The sequence below is a fragment of the Balaenoptera ricei genome, chromosome 18 (genome assembly GCF_028023285.1).
Source record: "Balaenoptera ricei isolate mBalRic1 chromosome 18, mBalRic1.hap2, whole genome shotgun sequence".
Lineage (NCBI taxonomy): Eukaryota > Metazoa > Chordata > Mammalia > Artiodactyla > Balaenopteridae > Balaenoptera > Balaenoptera ricei.
Window position 1 is genome coordinate 53440436 of NC_082656.1, and position 18171 is coordinate 53458606.

General features: G+C 38.3%; 1 protein-coding gene across 20 annotated transcripts in view; it reads left to right on the forward strand.

Moving 5' to 3' along the window:
• Positions 1 to 18171, forward strand: part of LMO7 (LIM domain 7) — a 196263-nt gene that overhangs the window by 159771 nt on the left and 18321 nt on the right. For 15 of the 20 annotated variants that reach the window (XM_059902917.1, XM_059902911.1, XM_059902912.1 and 12 more), the window contains 7 exons: positions 749 to 1181; positions 2874 to 3182; positions 12415 to 12529; positions 13587 to 13748; positions 14530 to 14717; positions 15962 to 16022; positions 17742 to 17798. In XM_059902917.1, coding sequence (XP_059758900.1) covers positions 749 to 1181; positions 2874 to 3182; positions 12415 to 12529; positions 13587 to 13748; positions 14530 to 14717; positions 15962 to 16022; positions 17742 to 17798 — 1325 coding nt within the window. Of the gene's footprint in view, positions 1 to 748; positions 1182 to 2873; positions 3183 to 12414; positions 12530 to 13586; positions 13749 to 14529; positions 14718 to 15961; positions 16023 to 17741; positions 17799 to 17950; positions 17993 to 18171 lie in introns of all 20 variants that reach the window. The other 5 variants (XM_059902916.1, XM_059902926.1, XM_059902932.1 and 2 more) reach the window with 3 other exon arrangements.

Consider the following 18171-nt stretch of genomic DNA (forward strand, 5'->3'; position numbering starts at 1 on the left):
GTGTGAGGGCTTTCTCCAGTTGCGGCGAGTGGGGGCCACTCCTCATCGCGGTGCGTGGGCCTGTCACTATCGCGGCCTCTCTTGTTGCGGAGCAGAGGCTCCAGACGCTCAGGCTCAGTAGTTGTGGCTCACGGGCCCAGTCGCCCCGCGGCATGTGGGATCCTCCCAGACCAGGGCCCGAACCCGTGTCCCCTGCATTGGCAGGCAGATTCTCAACCACTGCGCCACCAGGGAAGCCCAATCATATACTAACTTGATCTTAATGAAAGTCTGAGTCTTTTGTGGTCTTCTGTTTTTACAAAGCTATTATAAATTATGTACAAGAAAACTCTCAACCCTGTTAAGAAATCCACGTCTTTGGAGGGTTCAAATCGGTTGTCAATTAGTTATCGTTATAGTGTGTTAATTTTGGAAGCGTTATACACTTGTGGATGAAATTTTGAATAATTCCTTATTAAAGTTTTCTTATTTTCTTATTAAAGTCTCTTTACAATTGCATATACTTCAGGGACTTTTTTTTTAACCTCTTTAAGATAAAAAAGTCAAGCTCTTAATCTTTCTTAGTGTGACATTAAAAAATTTGCATGTATTTATTCCCACATTCTCTTAATATTGTGTTATGATATGAAGTCAGCAGTCTTTTTGTTCCCACCCATTTTTTTATGTTAATGACCAAAATAACATCTGTCTCTCCACCTCTGTGTGTCAAATGCATAACTTTGTGGTTTTGGTGTTTCTTTCTGCTAAGAGAATCCCCACATCAGACGTCTACAATTACATCGAGGAGGAGACTGTATTCTTCTGATGATGGAGTGAATGAAGAAAAGCTTCCCCCTATGCTGACTATGTCAGAAGCAGGTTCCCAGAGTGAGAGAGTAGAAGAGAAGGGAACCACTTACCCGATGGAAATTCCTAAGCAAGATTCTACAACTTTTGCAAAAAGGGAGGCTACTCTCACAGCTGAAATTCAGTTTCCTTCGAAAAGCCCTGTGGAAGAACAACCCCCAGCCTCTTTGTCTTCTCAGCATTCACTGAATACACAAATGGAGTCGACTCGAGTTTCAGCTACTCTCCCCAGAAGTTACCAGAAAACTGATGCGACCAGGTTAACGTCTGTGGTCGCACCGAGACCTTTTGGCTCTCAGTCAAGGGGAATCTCATCACTCCCGAGATCCTACACGGTAAACGTGTTCCTAGTTCACTTAGTCTGTTCGCCAGCGCAAAATACCGGTGAACTAGTGCAGAGGTTTGAGTTACAGATACTTGATGGGTAAAATGTATATAACTTGTATATAAAGCAGTTGTATTTTTACCAATTTAGATTCAATAGACATTTAATGCTTAAAATATAGCAACGATGCAGAACTAATTAAACTTTAAATTCAATGAAAGTCGAGCTGATACATTTTAAAAAATAAGTAATCTACATTCTAAGGCAGAGCATTTATTTTTTAGTGTCATATTTTCTCAAATATATCTTTTGTAAAGTATTAGGTTGTACTGTATGAAGTTGCCAATAGTCAGTTCTTTTTGACCTACAAAACAGCAATTTCATGTGGTTTAACCTAAATATTTTCAGGTGATTATGCGCAAAGTTCTATTTTTCCTGATTTCCCACTTCATTAGAACTTGATATATTTGACTGTAGTTATTAAAATGTATCTCATGGTTCAAAAAATACATATTTTTATTGGGGTTTTAAAGAATATAGAATCATTTGCCCTGAGAATGAAGCAGGGCAGAAAGTGAGTGTATTATTTTGAATTATTTAAAAGGAAGCAGTACAGTCTTGAGCACATTGGTGTTCAAATTCCTTTTACCTCTGCCAATGAGGAATCCTGAAACTCGAAAATAGAAAAAATTTGATTAAAAAAATTCAAGGTGAGGGAAGCCAGCCTAAACTAGCCAGAAAAACTGCTGACCATTATATTAAGTAAATACAGGCATATTTGACAACATAAAAATTAAATTTATATGGTAGACACCATTAATGTAGTCCAAAAGACAATTTATATAGGCTCAGAAAAATATTAGTAAAAAGTATTTTATATATAGGTTTAATATCCCTAAGATTTAAAATGCAAATTGATAAGGAAAGATAAACAGTAGAAAAGTGAATATAGAAATGAATAGTTCAAGGGAGAGGGAATTTAAATGGTTGGTAACATAAAGTACATAGAAGCACGTTCAGTCCCATTAGAGCAAGAATGAGGTGTACAACTTTTCACCCATGAGATTGACGGAGATTTAAAACATTCAAAACGTCTAGTGTTGGCGAGGATGCAGGGACAGAGACCTTCTTATACATTACTTTGGGAGTGCGTTGCTACAATTTTTAAAGGTATATATATATATATATATATATATATATATAAATAAATATATGTATATATATAAAAATTATATTTTATACTACATACATAAAATATTCTTTGTTCCAGCAAGTCTACTTTTGGGAATCTGTGCTATAAAAATAAACATTCTGGTTATAAAGAGATGTGCAATATTTTTGGCACACTTTAAATGACATTGAATGCATATCAAATGAATAAATTGTAGAGATCCATAGTGTGAAGTATTCAGTTGATCTAGTTTAGATTTCTGTCTGTTGACCTGGAGTGATGTAGACGGTCAAAGCAAGTTTCAGAGGTCTGTTTATAAAATAAACACTTCTGTAAAAAATAACTACTCCTACCACTTCATGTGTACAGATCTGTTCGTGTGAAAGAACATGCTCCAAGCTTTTAGTAGTAGTTACTTTGCTGAGGGAGGTATATATTACTTCTGTTACTTTAAAATATTAATTTAATGGATACGCTTTTTAAATAGAAATCTAACAGAATACGAAGTTTAAAATGATATTTCCTATTTAGATGGATGATTCTTGGAAGTATAACGGAGACGTAGAAGGCATTAAGAGAACCCAAAGCAGTTCGGTCAGCATCTCTGTGCAAAGACCTGACACGAGCCAGCTTGCGTCCAGCTCATCCAGCGAAAGAGAGGCGGCAGCATCCAGAGAAAGCGCGATGAGGCTGCAGTCTCCTACACCCACCTTCTCGTCTCCTTCCCAGGACCAGGCTGCCACTTCGAAAGACACGTTATCTTCAACATCTAGCCCTGATTTAACATCTGAGCTTGGAGGAGGGAGAAGCTCACCACAGACAGAGGTCTCAAGATCACAGGTGAGTTTGGGAAGGCTTTTTAATCACCTGCTGCCCAGAAACATAAGTAGTTAAATCAGGAAACCACGTTTCTAACCTCTAGGCACTACAGTCCGGGCTGATAATGTAGAACATGACATTGCATTTTATTTGTAACAGATCTTGGAGGAAGTAGATCTCTTCCAGCTCTGAGTTGATGGATCCAGATGACCCTTGTGATATGGGTGTATGGAGACTTCTTGGACCAGTCTCTCTGGAGTTGGCTGGCTTTGCTCTCTACTCCCCATTTCAGCAGCTGTTGCCTTGCACAGTTAGCACTCAGTAGTCCGGGTTCAGGTGCAGGAGTCACTCAGGAGGTTTTAGATGCAGGTCTAATAGAAAATGGGTAATACAAGCCCCTTCTCAGGGAAGTGAACTGACCACAAGGAGAAACTGGTACACATGAGAGGGTCTGGCCACTAAGGACAGGGAACTTCTTTCTCTGCCATATGAATACTAATTTGAATTAGTATGAATACTAATTGAATTATATGAATACTAATTTGTACTTTGGGAAGCCTAGAATTCTGTACCACTCCTTGTCTTTTAAGGGGAATAGTAAGGCTTAGTTACAGTATGACAATTGCGTTCTTTAACATTTGGAGTCCAAATAAAATGTACCATCAGATGAAGAAGGACTGGGGGCATTTATAGTTTTTCCTACTTAAAATCCCACAGATGACTTTAAGAGAATTATTAGGTAATGAATGTTCTTTTAGTTTTGTTTTCCACATAGGCTAAAAAGTTGTTGCTTGTCTAGAGAACAGAAAGAAACTTTTCTCTTTTAGAAAAAACCTTCAATAAGCAATTTGATAGTTGTATGAACCCCTTAGTGTGGAGATGCTTTTATGGTTCTGTGGCTTAGTCTAGCATTTTCTGGTGCCTTACTAAAGTGTATTTTTTCCCCAAGGCACAACATCAAGTATATAACTTGGCCCAAGTTGTATTAATGAAATATCTTTGTGTAAAATATGATACAGCATATTTTAGTATCATTAGTTTTTATTAGTACAGGAAAGCTTTACAAGTTTAAAGTAAGCTTTTTTTCTTTGTGATTATAAAGTACTCTGTGCTTGAGAGAACTTGGAAATGCAGGAAAACATACATAATAAAAATGACTTGGTAATCCCATCATTTAGAGATATTCTATAGCATTTAGATATATTTCTCTCAGTTTTCCCATGTATATTTACAAACATACCTAAATCCAGTCTCTTCAGGTTGCTAAAATCATTGGTTGTAAATTATTTTTTTAGCTTCACTTTTATTAAAGAATTGGGAATATGTAATTAGCATCATAAGTCTCAGTGGATGAGAACAGTAGCCTCTGTTGTACTTGGGGAACATAAGGTACCAGTGGATGAATAATAAAGAGAGAAGCAAGGTGTCTTTTGTTTTATGGACTTGCCTGTTTGCCTTTGCCTTTTCAAATAGCAAATCCCAGGAAACAGCCTGATTATCGTACTGTGTGCTCAGTGGTGGTAACTCCTTCCGGGTGGCAGTTGACTAGCTGCATCAGTGGATTAAGAAAAAGAGGCGAAGTGTGGGTGTGGTTTCCAGGTTAGAGCAGGTCAGAGGAACAGTGAGTTAACGTGGCGTGGTTTCAGGTTTTATCATCAGTGCATTTATGCTCTTTAGTCACCCAACTTGAAATGGAATGCTACCGGGCAAAATTAGGCTTGACTTAATAAGTGGAGCACTTGGAATTCTTGAACAAATGTATATATCGTATGGTGACTTGCCTATCCTTGAGATGCTTGGTGTGTCCACTTCTGCACTCCGAGGAAAGTAGCTTATGTGGCCTCACCCTGCTTTTGTCACAGAGAAGGAGCTTACTGACTTGGGAAAAGGGCTGGGAATGCACGGAACAGCCTAGGACCAGTATGGCCAGGGCATATGCAACACTCCTCCAAACTACCTAATTTTAGGAGTTCAGAGTACAGAAAAATAAAAAATGGTGTCTGGCTGAACATCTAGATGTCTTTCTCTCTTTTTTTTTTTTTTTTTTTTTAATTTATTTATTTATTTATTTATTTTTGGCTGTGTTGGGTCTTCGTTTCTGTGCGAGGGCTTTCTCTAGTCGCGGCGAGCGGGGGCCACTCTTCATCGCGGTGCGCGGGCCTCTCACTATCGCGGCCTCTCTTGTTGCGGAGCACAGGCTCCAGATGCGCAGGCTCAGTAGTTGTGGCTCACAGGCCCAGTTGCTCTGCGGTATGTGGGATCTTCCCAGACCAGGGCTCGAACCCGTGTCCCCTGCATTGGCAGGCAGATTCTCAACCACTGCGCCACCAGGGAAGCCCTGTCTTTCTCTTTTAATTGAAGTGTACTTGATTTACAATATTATATTAGTTTCAGGTAGACGTCTTGGTAACTTCGTAAGAATTTTCTTCGGGTCCTCTTCCTTACTCACACTTGTGCTGGCAGTGACCTTTCATTTCTTCCTACAGCATCTCCCTTGATGTTGTTACCCTTTTCTATCCCTGCTTCCGCTACCCTAATTCCAGTCCTTTCCCTCATCCATGCAGACACTTTGTAAATAGTCACGTCTTTGTGCATTCTACACAAGGCTGGCACCAGATTAATTTGCATGATGCCAGGCTGGACTGGGTAATTTCTCTGCTTCAAAGCCCCCAGTGGCATGCTGTGGTCTGTTCAGTGAAGTTCAAAGCGCTCAGGGGAACACCGAGGTCTCTCATGACTGTTCCCAAACTCCCTTTGTAGTGCCGAAACGGCTAATGTTTACTGAGTAGCTGCTATGCCGACCAGGTTTCGCAAGGCATTATTTTATTTAATCCTCACAGTGACCCTCTTATTGCTGTTTTGTAGCCATGAAAATTGAGGCATGAAATGGTCATGTTACTTGCCCAAGGCCATGCAGCATACCGAGTGGTGGAGTCAGGATTTGAACTCAGTTAGTTTGTCTCAAGATTGCCTACACTGCCCTGTGTTGTGAGAAAGAGAGCGGAAGTAGGTGATATCTAGCCACATGAGACTGCTTGATTTTTCTGGAACGTACCCTATACTTTCATGAACACATCATGTATATCTTTATTCTTATTGTTGCCCTATTTAAAAATGTTCATTTCACCCATCTCTGTATTTTGAAGCCCTCCTGTTCCTTCAAAGCACAGGAGGGTCGGTTCCTTCGTGGATCAAGAGATCGCCTCCCCCTTGTTGGAACTGAACTTCTTACCCTTGCAAGTTTCCTTCACTGAATGCTTCCTTTTCCATATGTTCGTTTCTCCTTCACTGGTATTGTTTATACCCTCCATAGCCTTTACCCATAGTTGGCACTTAGGTATTTACTGACTTGAATTACATTCAAGGACTTGATTACTAGACTGAAGTATGAACTTGATCCAGCAGATAATTTAGGTCTTTATAGGTTCTTTTAAGATTAAGGGGTGTTTTAGGAATGTGAGCACCGTGGTGCTATATAGAATTATTTTAAGGAGGCGAAATCTGGGGGCAGAGATGGGCTAGGAGCCTCTTGCAGAATTGTGGTAAGAAGGGAGTTCATGGCGTAAAGAAGCAAAGACTTAATGAGGGAAGAACTTAAATGACCTCATTTAAAATCTGCCCAGGAATTTCTTTCTCACCTCCATTGCTGGTCTGGAGTTCTGTTTCTCTCTCTTCCCTTTTCTCGCAGACTTCTCTTATGGTACTGCTTCTTTTCCAGCCTCCCCTGCCAGTCTGGGCTGCCAGGGCAATTCTTGGGGCACCCGAGCAAGGGGAGGCGGTGGGACTCCCAGAGTCCTCCATCCCACTCCAACTGCCTCGCAGATGTGGCTTTTCCCCCAAATTGGTGTTGCATACAGGGTTTGGTTTTGTTTTGTCTTGTCCAAGCCCTCTGCACCCAAATCTCATCCAAATCCACATTTCAGGACCTTTGCCCCAAATTTTTAAATTAGAACTCAGAAATAGGATGATACATGTGGAAGGAAGGAAGCTTTTACACTTCCTAAGCCTACGAGAGTACCTCTTTTAAGAGTACCCAGGGTTTACCTTATCACATCTTCCTCCTGTGCATTTTACCTGCTTGTCACCTTCACTAGACCCCCTACTCTATCCAAGGGTAGGAAGCAAGCCTGTTGTGCTCACTGTTAGTAAGGTGCCTGGATCTGTAATTATACATTGAATGCTGACCGAGTTCTATTAGCTTTAGAGCGACATGCGTGAGAGTTAAATAGGATTTTCTTTAGTTGGTCTGGAAACTGCCTAACCAGCATATATTACCATGTATAACATTGTTTCCATGGGAAAAAGAAGGTAATTACTGGGCATCAACCGTGTGGCTTGGCATCTTTTAAATGTTTCATTTAATCCTCTCAATAGCCTAGCAAAGTAGGTGGTATTATCTTCACTTTCACCAGTGAAATACTTGAGAGTTGAAAGTTATGTAACAAACCTCAGGCTAGTTAAATGCTTAGGCCACATTTGCAACTTCTCTGGCCCCAATTTGTTTTGAAATGTGACGTGCTTAAATTTGAGAACTGCCTTAAAACACCAAATGTTGACTTAATTTAACTTTGCCATGTCTCTAGAATTTTAGAGCCAATATGGACTGAAGTATCTTCTGGTTCATAAAGAGAAAATCATTCTTAAAATTATTTTGAGGAAAGGTAGATATTTATCAAAACTTACCCGAACTGAATCTAATTCTGAGATGCAGACTTCAGACTCTACCCAGCAGGTAATAAGGAACTACCAGCAATTTTAAAACAGGGTATGATATAATAATTGGTATTTTCTGTAACTAAAGTTCTGGCAGATGTGAGCAAGATGGGGGGAAAGAAGGGCTGGAGGCAAGAGAGCCAATTAGGAGGTGACGGACAGCAATTTAGAGGGGAAACCATGACCTGAGTTAAGATGAGAGCCTGAAGGAGAATGGAAGGATGGGATGGTTTCAGATGGATTTATGGCTTGTGGACTTGCTAACACTTTATTAAGTGCATGTGTGTGGTGTAGCTTGGGAGACCATTGTGTAGAGGTGAGGTGGTGTGGGGAGCACTTAGGGGAAGGAAGGAGGAAGAGGCCCAGAAAGAACCTGATGTTTCTAGCTTGGGTATCTGGTTAGACAGTGACGTCATTAACCAATATGTGAAAAACAAGAGGTGGAAGAGCAGGTTTGGGGAGGAAGATAATGAATTTAATTGTGAGTTGGGCTTAGATAGTAGTTGACGACAATGCATGAGGTTTACTCAGGAAAACATGTGGTCAAGAAGGTGGGAGACTGACTAGGGGAGAAGAAGAGCAACAAAAAGAAAATAGAATAAAGAGGAACACACTAATGAAACTGAGAGGTGGCCAGAGGGATAGAGGAAAAAAGGCAGGAGAAAGTGGAATAATGGGTGACTTGGAAGACCGTTTCCCGTAAGCAAGAATAGTTCATAGTGCCTGATGGGATGAGGGCCGAAAATGGATTTGGTAGGTAAGAGCTAAGCTGCGGAATGGGTTGAGTCAAGTGGTAGAGCTGGAAACACCACCTGCTTCTTTGGAACGGATAACGGAGAGGGGAAAAAAGTAGGTATAGACGCATCTTTGGTGAAGGAGAGTAGCTCCAGTGCCAGAGCTGCACCATGAGTTGAGGGCCACTCACTATGTTCTCATTCCACTAAGACCCTGAAAAAAGAAACTAAAGAACCATGTAACAAAAATCAAAGGTTATATATTTCCTCTGTTATTTGTGATTTTACAGCCTGAATCTACTTTCAGTGTTATTTGGTTTTATCAACTTAAGTAGGCTTTCTTTAAGGGAACATGTTTATCTAATTGAAAAAGTTTGAGGAGAATAGCCATCTGATTGACCCTGTTGTTCATTGATTCCCATCTGTGTTGATACGAGAATCTTAATTCATCAGATCTCATAAAAATAAATCTTATCATTGCTATGCCAGATCACCGTGTCATTGTTTAAAAATCTCAGATTTAAGTGTATATTTCTGTTTAAATTGTACCTAAATTGAGGGAAGTTATTTTTATTTTAGATGCTGATATGTTGGTAACTGTATTTTATCTTTCCCAGAATAGGCAACTGTAACCACTTGGGATAGTTCTTTATCAGTCATCAAGAATCTAGATTTCTCCCAATAATTTATATTCCTGATTCCATCCAGTTCAAAAGGAAATTCCCACAGTGTCATCTTCTGAAGTGTGGACCCTTTGTAGAATACTCACATGGCATATATCTTGCAGGAAAAATAAGGAAGTAGAAATCCTAATCATTGTTGAATAGTTTATGCTTGACTATAATTATAGATATATTCACCTGCAGAAAGTCTCAAGGATAATTTAATTCAAGAACACAGGATTCCACAGAGATGCCAGAGAGACTGTCATGGGGGGGAGGCCATGCAAGAGGGGCCTCTGGGGCCCTTTCCCTGAACTGCCGCCACCTACTTTAATCCTTTCTGTGGTGTGGGAGGGAGATGGTCTGCATTGGAACATAGGATTTTGAAAACAGAAAGCTTTAAAATTAATGTCACTGTGGGAGAAAATTCTCTGGCAGACTCAGTGACATGCCTGAGGCCACCTGGCTATTGACAGAAATAGTCCTGTAATTGCTCACATGGTTCTCTCTCCTTCGCCTGTGTGCACTCCCAGGACCCACGTAACAGGCTGCCAGGCTGTAGCCATAGTAAGGCTGACCTTCTCTATTAACTGTTTCAGAGAGGTGGTTATCTGCCTTTTTATTATGTTCAAGTAGAGATTTATCTCCAAGGTAAGAGCAGTCCTTTGGAGGACAGTTCTTCTGGTCTAATACAGTTGTGACACTCTGCCATCTAGAGCTGAAGCTCATTCTCTTTTATCCTGTGTTTGGTGGAAAAGGGTAATGTTCACTTGCTCTCTCCCACAAAGTATTCTTTATTGTAGTTTGAAACTATTTATTAAAACTCCATCCTGTCTCTTATTCTTCAAGATAAAAAAAACCTCAATTAGTATCTTGGAATTTCTAACCCATCATTTGTCTCTGTGCCCTTATATAGCAATAGATTCAGCACTCTAATTGGCTTTAGGTCAGAATTTGGCGGGGGGAGTAGAGTGGGGTAAAAGTGGTGAAGATGACTGTTTATTTTCATTGAGTCATCTCTAATTTAAGTGCATGGTGGTTTTGGTTAAGGAGTAGAACTAACCAGTAATTTTTTCTATTCATAGCAGAGTTTTGATATACCCTGGAGATTGGTATCCATCAGGCTGATCATTAATGACTGTTCTCACTGTCTACATCTGGGTTCCCATATTTCAACTGCTTTACATGATGTCTGATGAAAACGTTTCTATATCATTAGCTACAATTTTTTTCTTAAAAAATTCCATACCCACTTTGAAGAGTCAGTATTTCTTGAGAGCAAGGACCATGCCTAATTCATCTTTATTTCCCAAGTGTTTTATGCAGAATGGATGCACAATAAATGTATGTTGAACAAATGAGTAAGTGTGTATTGTTACAACTCTTATTGCTCATATCCATACAATACAGTAAGTTCTTGATCCTTTATTCAATGCCTTCCTTGTCTTCCTTCTAATTCTTATATAATACCACAGTGTTTCTTAGAATATAGTCACTTGGATTTCAAACTTGTTCTAAAGGTAGAAAAACTTATGAATTGCCCTGTTGGTCCTAGGTCTGGATTTAAATGCTCAGTTAAAATAGAGGAAAATAAAGCGGCTTTAGAAAGAATTTTTCTTTTTAAACAGTTAAGTCTAAGTTCTTGATAATTATGAATCAAATAACTGGAAACACTAGTCTGGGAAACACATGCTAAAATTCATGTCTGCTGTTTACCCAAAACAAAACATGTAAATTATGGAAGTTAATTAAATTTTTCACAGACCTAGTATACTGTAAAACTTAAAATATTTGTTTTGGAAAATGGCCTAAGAAAGTCCGTGAAACTGAGAATTTGTGGCTGTGGACTGTAGGGATGGAGGTGAAAATAGAGGTCTGCCTGTTGTCCAAGTTCTGGGGCCTGCGGGCTGTTGTTACTTCAAGGAGGTTGTGGCCTGGAGCTCGTGGTGTCTCAGTGGGGCCCTCTTGGCATCTTACTGGTGGTTCCTCGGGCATGACCCAGTTCTGCATTTTGCAGCATATGTAACAGCTCTGCCTTTACCGCTCGATCTTCATGCAGCAATAGGACAAGCAAAAATGCCTTGCCAAACTTTCAGATACCCATTTGGGGGTGGTACCAGTCCTAGATGAGTGATTCTGGTAGCTGAATTTTGTGTCTATGAACCCCTCTAAATTATTTGGCTAAATATATTGAATGTTGGAGGTAGTTTAAGTATTGTGGCATTTTAAAAATAAATGATTTAAATCTTTTTTGCATTTTCAAAGATGCCATTTTATTGCAATGTATTTGAGATATAATGTGTAAATTTTAAAGGTACAGCATGTTAATTTGATACACTCATATATTGTCATGTGATTGCTGTTGTAGTGATAATTAACATCTCTCACATTACATAATTATCCTTTCTTTGTAGTGGTTGGAAGTTCTAGTCTCTTAGCAAGTTTCATTATAATAAGATATTGTTTATATTCACAGTACTGTGTATTAGATCTCTAGGGCTCATTTACTATTCACTGCAAGTTTGTACCCTTAAACAACATCTGTCCTGTCCCCTCACCCCCATCCCCTGGTAACCACCACTTTGCTCCCTGTTTTATGAGTTTGGCTTTTAGACTACACGTATAAGTGCTATCATACGTACTTGTCTTCCTCTGTCTGACTTACCTCACTTAGCATAATGTGCTCAAGGTTCATCCATATTGTCACAGATGGCAGGATGTCCTTTTTCTCATGGCTGAATTCCATTGTGTGTGTGTGTGTGTATACACACACACGCACACCCACATCTTCTCACTCAGCTTCATTCCTGGGTAATAACAAATGGTCTGTAACTTAGACCCAACTGTATGGTGGGCAAAAGCCTAAGCTTTATCAATATAAATCAACTGATTTATAGTATGCACGTGAAGAAAAATATCTATGGATATGAAGATTTCCCTGATTTTAGCAGCAAAATAATAAACTCAGAGATATTTGTGTAAATGAAGGTTTTACCAAACCCAAGGGGAAAAGAATGAAGCTTCCGGTTTATCATGAAATAACTCAAGCGTACCTTGCGTGCTGCCTCCCTCCTTTCACGGATAGACTTTCCTCCGTGTGGGTGCCAGGGACACTTGATCCCACCGTTTCATGTTTGTTTTCAGGATCAGTTCAGTGATATGAGAATCAGCATAAACCAGACGCCTGGGAGCAGCCTTGACTTTGGATTTACAGTAAAATGGGATTTTTCCAGGATCTTCGTAGCATCAGTCGAAGCAGGTAAACCATAGATTGAGCTCTACTGAAGTTTCTTCTCCTTTGTTGTCCTGTGCTGTTCAAAAAGCCCCCACAGAAATTAGTTTATCTGATAGAGGAGGAGAAAACACATGTGGAAAATGCAGCAGTAAAGCGAAGAGGCGCATCCTCTTCCCAGAGACTGATAGTTGGAGTTACAAATTACATATTGTTTGATCTTGCCTCGTTAACTTTAGTTTTGAAGAGTCGTAATTTTGTGACTTTTACAGACTTCATTTATCAAAATTTTAGGCTTAATATTTGGAAATACTAACAAACAGTGCTAAATTGAAGATCCAGAAAGAACTTTCCCTGATCGTTTGTGTTTGTGATGGAACCATAGGTGCTATATCATCAATATTTTCTGAGCGTCCTAATGTATCTATTGCCCAAGGACTCCTGAGGATGCTTTGGGACTTTTACAAAAGCACTGCCCCTCCTCCACCAAATCAAGCCCAGAAGCTCTTAGCAAAATATTACAAGACCTAAAATTAAAATGAAAGCTATTGTATTTATGAGGAGTTCCTCATTTACATATTTTAGCTATATAAAAATGCATGTGAACTCTGGTTATTTCTTTGAAATTTCAAGGCTGCTTTAATTAGATAATGGTAAGTAGTAATTTTAAGCCATTTTAAGCAGCCCTGTTTTTTTCTCCATTCTAGAGTGCATTTGGCTTTGGAAGCTCAGCTAAAGCGGAATATATATTTCACATTTTTAATTTAAAAATAATTTAAAATTTTCTTCTTAGGAGTTTAATAAAGAAATTTTATTGAACAGATGGGTTTATCATTTCTCTTTAAACGTTAAGGAAGATACATTCTGTAGGATTAAAAAATGCCTTTGGTTGCTTTGTGATGTTGTAGCTACTCAAATATTTGATAACTTTAAGAAATTTTGTGACTCCTCTGCACCTGAAAAAATATGAGAAATGATTAGGTGAGATTAAGAAGTCATTTTTTCTCTTCATTTAAATAAGCAGTGACTAGTAGAACATGTTTTTATTTTGTATTGGTAGTTTAATTTATTTTGCTTTATTTAGGTAGCCCAGCAGAATTTTCACAGCTACAGGTAGATGATGAAATTATTGCTATCAACAACACTAAGTTTTCATATAAGGACACAAAAGAGTGGGAGGAAGCCATGGCTAATGCTCAGGAAACTGGAAACCTAGTAATGGATATCAGGCGCTATGGAAAGTCTGGTGAGTTGGTTATACCACTGTGTTTGGCTTTCTAAATTGGGAACTGGTCTTTGGCAAGTGGTTATAACAGCTTGCTTCAATAACATTATCTTCTCTCTTCGTTTCACTTTTTTATTTTTTGGCTTAAAGATGTTTTGTGGTTATGTCGAGACAAGTCTTGAATGATGCTTCTTTGGATGTTCTGTCTGAAAGCTTTTCGCTAGCAAATTTACTGAATTCTGCGTTATTTATTGACTGATTTATATGCTGGACTGGCTTTGAATGCACATATCAGCTGAAGGCTCTTGTAATTATATCTGCATTTGGGAGTCATATGATGATGTTGAATATTAAGAATTACACCATGGTTTCACTTCCTCTATAGCATCATGACTGTAGCTGATACAAGAGAGAGCACAGTAGGTCAATATCCCAGTTGTTCATTCTCGAAGAACTTGCGATGTACATTTCATTATTATGTTGCTTAATTGTTGAGGTTAGATGGGGAAGGGCGTTAAGCCTTCCCAGACCTACCAACTTATGATATCAAAATATAATACCCAGTCCTGGTTTACAGAAAGATTCAGCAAATTTGCCAGTCTTTTCACTATTAACATGCTCTAACCCTCTGTTTTTGGAAGTTGATCTGTTGGTAAAAGGCCTAAACTCTTCACTTCTTTCACACACTATCTGACTTGTTTGTCTTCTGTGTGTGTATTTTGTATATGTACATTCAGTAACTTTGTTCTTTCAACTTCAACATTTACGTGTACTCATTTCTTGATCTTCGTGTGCCAATCAGACTGGGGCAAAGACCAGCCTTCCCTGCCATTTACACGGCATAAAACCCTCAATCTCACCAGTATGGCTACCAAAATTATAGGTTCACCTGAAACAAAGTGGATTGATGCAACTTCTGGAATTTACAGCTCAGACAAATCTTCAAATCTATCAATAACAGCTGATTTCTCAGAAAGCCTTCAGAATTCTGTAAGTATTTTGAGAAGTGGGAGTATTTGGGTAGAGCAAAGCAACTATAGGAAGTGTGTTTGTGGGGGGGAAGAATCTACTTTCTTTGAACAATTTTGATGCTGTTTTAAAAACATAGATAATTGAATAAGGTAATTTGTAGTAATGAGAATAAAATATATTTTTGAAAATCATAAGGCATTACTCATTAATAATTTAGAATAATAGTGAGTTATGTAATGAAAAAAATCAAAAGATCCCGTAGTGATGTTTTGCAAGGTATTTTTTTTTTAAACATACATTTATTTATTTATTTATTTATTTATTTATTTATTTATGGCTGCGTCGGGTCTTAGTTGCAGCGGGTGGGCTCTTTGTTGCGGCGCATAGGCTCTGTAGTTGTGGTGGGCAGGCTCAGTTGCCCCGTGGCATGTGGGATCTTAGTACCCCAACCAGGGATCGAACCCACATCCTCTGCACTAGAAGGTGGATTCTTAACCACTGGACCACCAGGGAAGTCCCTGCAGGTGTTTCTTACCAATCTTTCATCATTATACCCCTCTCTCAGATCTTTGTGAATGTGAAGTAGTTAATTATGTAAAATTATACACTATAACTTTTCTATGCTTTCCTTAGTCTTTACTGGTAAAATAAATATAGTAATTGTGTGCAGTTTTAAAACCTCATGAAGCAGTTTTAGTTCCTGTGTGGGTGAATTTGATGGGTAGACTTACATATGTGGTTAGGAGATACACAGTTACATTAATTGATTGAAAATAATTATAATGTAGAAAATTTCTAATTATCAAAGTAATAGTTAAATTTGCAAATAAATGTGTTTATATTGACTCCCTAGATATAATTGCTGTTATTCCAAGATGCTCCCTTTCATGTAATAAGGAGATCCTGCTACCTTGTATAAGAAAAGTTTAATTGTTAGAGAATCCTATATGACTGTGTTGCTTACTCATAAATATAAACTGAATGGACCAATGATTATTTGGCCCATCATGTTTCTTGGAAAATTAATGACTGATTGAACTTAAAGCTATTCATGCTTACAGTTGGTCATTAATTCTTCCACAAATATTGAAGAACAATGAAAAAATTATGTTTCTATTATACGTAAAAGGCTGTAAAGAATATATTAATACTGTGAAAAACTCATCTCATTAGAAGATATTTTCACTCATGAGAAATGCATTCTTTAAGCCTGAAGTCCAGTTGGAGAGAATGTTGTTAACTGGCATTTTTATCCTTTCTAGAATACTGAATCAAAGGAAATTAATGGAATTCGTGATGAAAGCAATACTTTTGAATCAAAAGGTAAACATTGCCATTATAGCTTACATTTATAATATAGGAGAAGTCATTGCACTCAAGTTCTGCTACTATAAAAATTAGTATCTGTGAGTGAAAGCCAAACTGATCCACTGCAAGTTGAAACCCAGAGGTTAGCACACAGATCCAGTTGCAGCCAGGTGGAAGGGCATTCCTTTCCAGTGTTGAATAGTCCAGGAACTGCAAACAAAGCTTTGGCAGTCTGTCCAGGAGCTTTGAGTGCCTGCGCGTCTAATCCAAATAAGAAAGACTGGTTTTCCCGAGGCCATCAGCCTTCTCGCTATGGTGTGCTGGCAAAGGGAATCTTAGTTAAATACGAGGTTTCCTTTCTCCCTTTTATGTTGTGAAAGGGACAAGCCTGGAAGCAGCTAGTAATAAGGAAATGCCAGTGGCAGTAACAGTTGTTAGCAGAAGTACCCATCTGTAATGAAAAAGCAGACATAGCATCTAGGGAAATTTTGTATTATGAGGTCATCACTCCCTTCCTTCTGCTGTCTATCTACAAATAATTGAGCTACCACATGCTGTGTGCTATGGCTTAGGCATACAAAATAAATAAGAAAGGTCTGGTCCACATAGGCAGGGAAAGAAACCCAGAGAAGTCGAAGCTTCTCTCAGCATGAAACTAGACTGCCAGGCACAGGTCTAGGTTTTCTCAGTGGTTTGGTGGTTTTGAATCTGCATTTGTCAGTTCATAATACCTTATGTCAAAATCAAACCAAGTTTATAAATTTCCATTCCTTTATTTATTATTTATGTATTTAATTTCTGATAATTATAAGTGACTATATTTTAACTGTTTGATATTGCATTCTTTGTCAAAGGAATTTTTAAAAGTGAACATGACTGCTTTTTTCTTCATGATATTTTAATCTAAGATGTGCGGATCCCGTTCTGTCAGTGGCTCAGCAGAGCACTTGTTAGTGACTGTGGGGTGATACACAGGCCCTGTCATTTGAGGGTTTTGTTTAGATAAGTAAATATCAACTAGTGTCAAATAATAATTACATTTACATTTTATGAATAAACTGAAGTATAATAATCATTTGCCATAATCTTGTGACAGATCTGTAGAAGTCAGAATATTTTCTTTTTCTTTTTTATCTGATTGAACTCTACTTGCTTTATGTAAAGTTAGGGGCTATAAGATCTTGGAAACTAGGGCAAAATAGTCTAGTTAGAAGAATATTTTAATTTTAGCATTTGGGTTTTTTTTAGAATTGTTCTCTGGATATTTATTTTCTTGTCCTCCTCCCCATTATTTTTTAGTTCCTTTTTTACTTACTAGTACTATGAAATATCTTAGTTATTAACAATTCTTCCTGTAGTAGAAAAGATTTTGAACTGAATAACCTAAGCAAAAACATTTTAATTTCCGTTTCCCTAAAGGGGTGTGATCTAGCACGGAAGATGGTACTTCAGCTTCTATGAAACTGTGATGCTACCTACTAAAATTTATTAATTAAAATATTAGTTCCTTTTACTAATTTGAATGTAGTATAGACTACTAAAACTATGCGTGTCTTTGTGCATTGAAATAATCCCTATCTTCTATGGCTATCAGTTTTATCATTTTAAAAATAATATTGCTACAGAATGGAAAGATGTATCAAGTATCATTTAGTTTTCCAGTGGTGAGAGATTAAAATGAATGACATGGTATTGATGTTTTGTTTTGTTTTTTTGTTTGTATTTTTCAACTAGCCTCTGAACCTATTTCTTTGAAAAACTTAAAAAGGCGATCACAATTTTTTGAACAAGGTAAACTGCCAAGCTAACAATTCATGTACTTTCATGGAATTGTTCCCACTCTCCACTCTTTTCCTGATAGTCTGTGGTGCTGGGCACTGAGCCTCTTCTATTTGGCCGTCATTATGACCAAGCAACATAACCCATTTCCATTCTTTCCCCAGGGTCATCAGGCTTTTCTTACAGTTCATGGGTCTACCTCTGTGGTAATGGGTCTTTGTGTGTCCTTTGTATACCTCTGAAGTTTTGGGGGTTTTTTTTAATTTAAAAAATTGAGATGCTGTTTAAACACACACTACTTGCCACTGGGTGACAGTAAGAAATGAGGAATTTCATTTATGCCTTACTGCTTCCTACAAATTGCATAATATTAGATTACACCAAC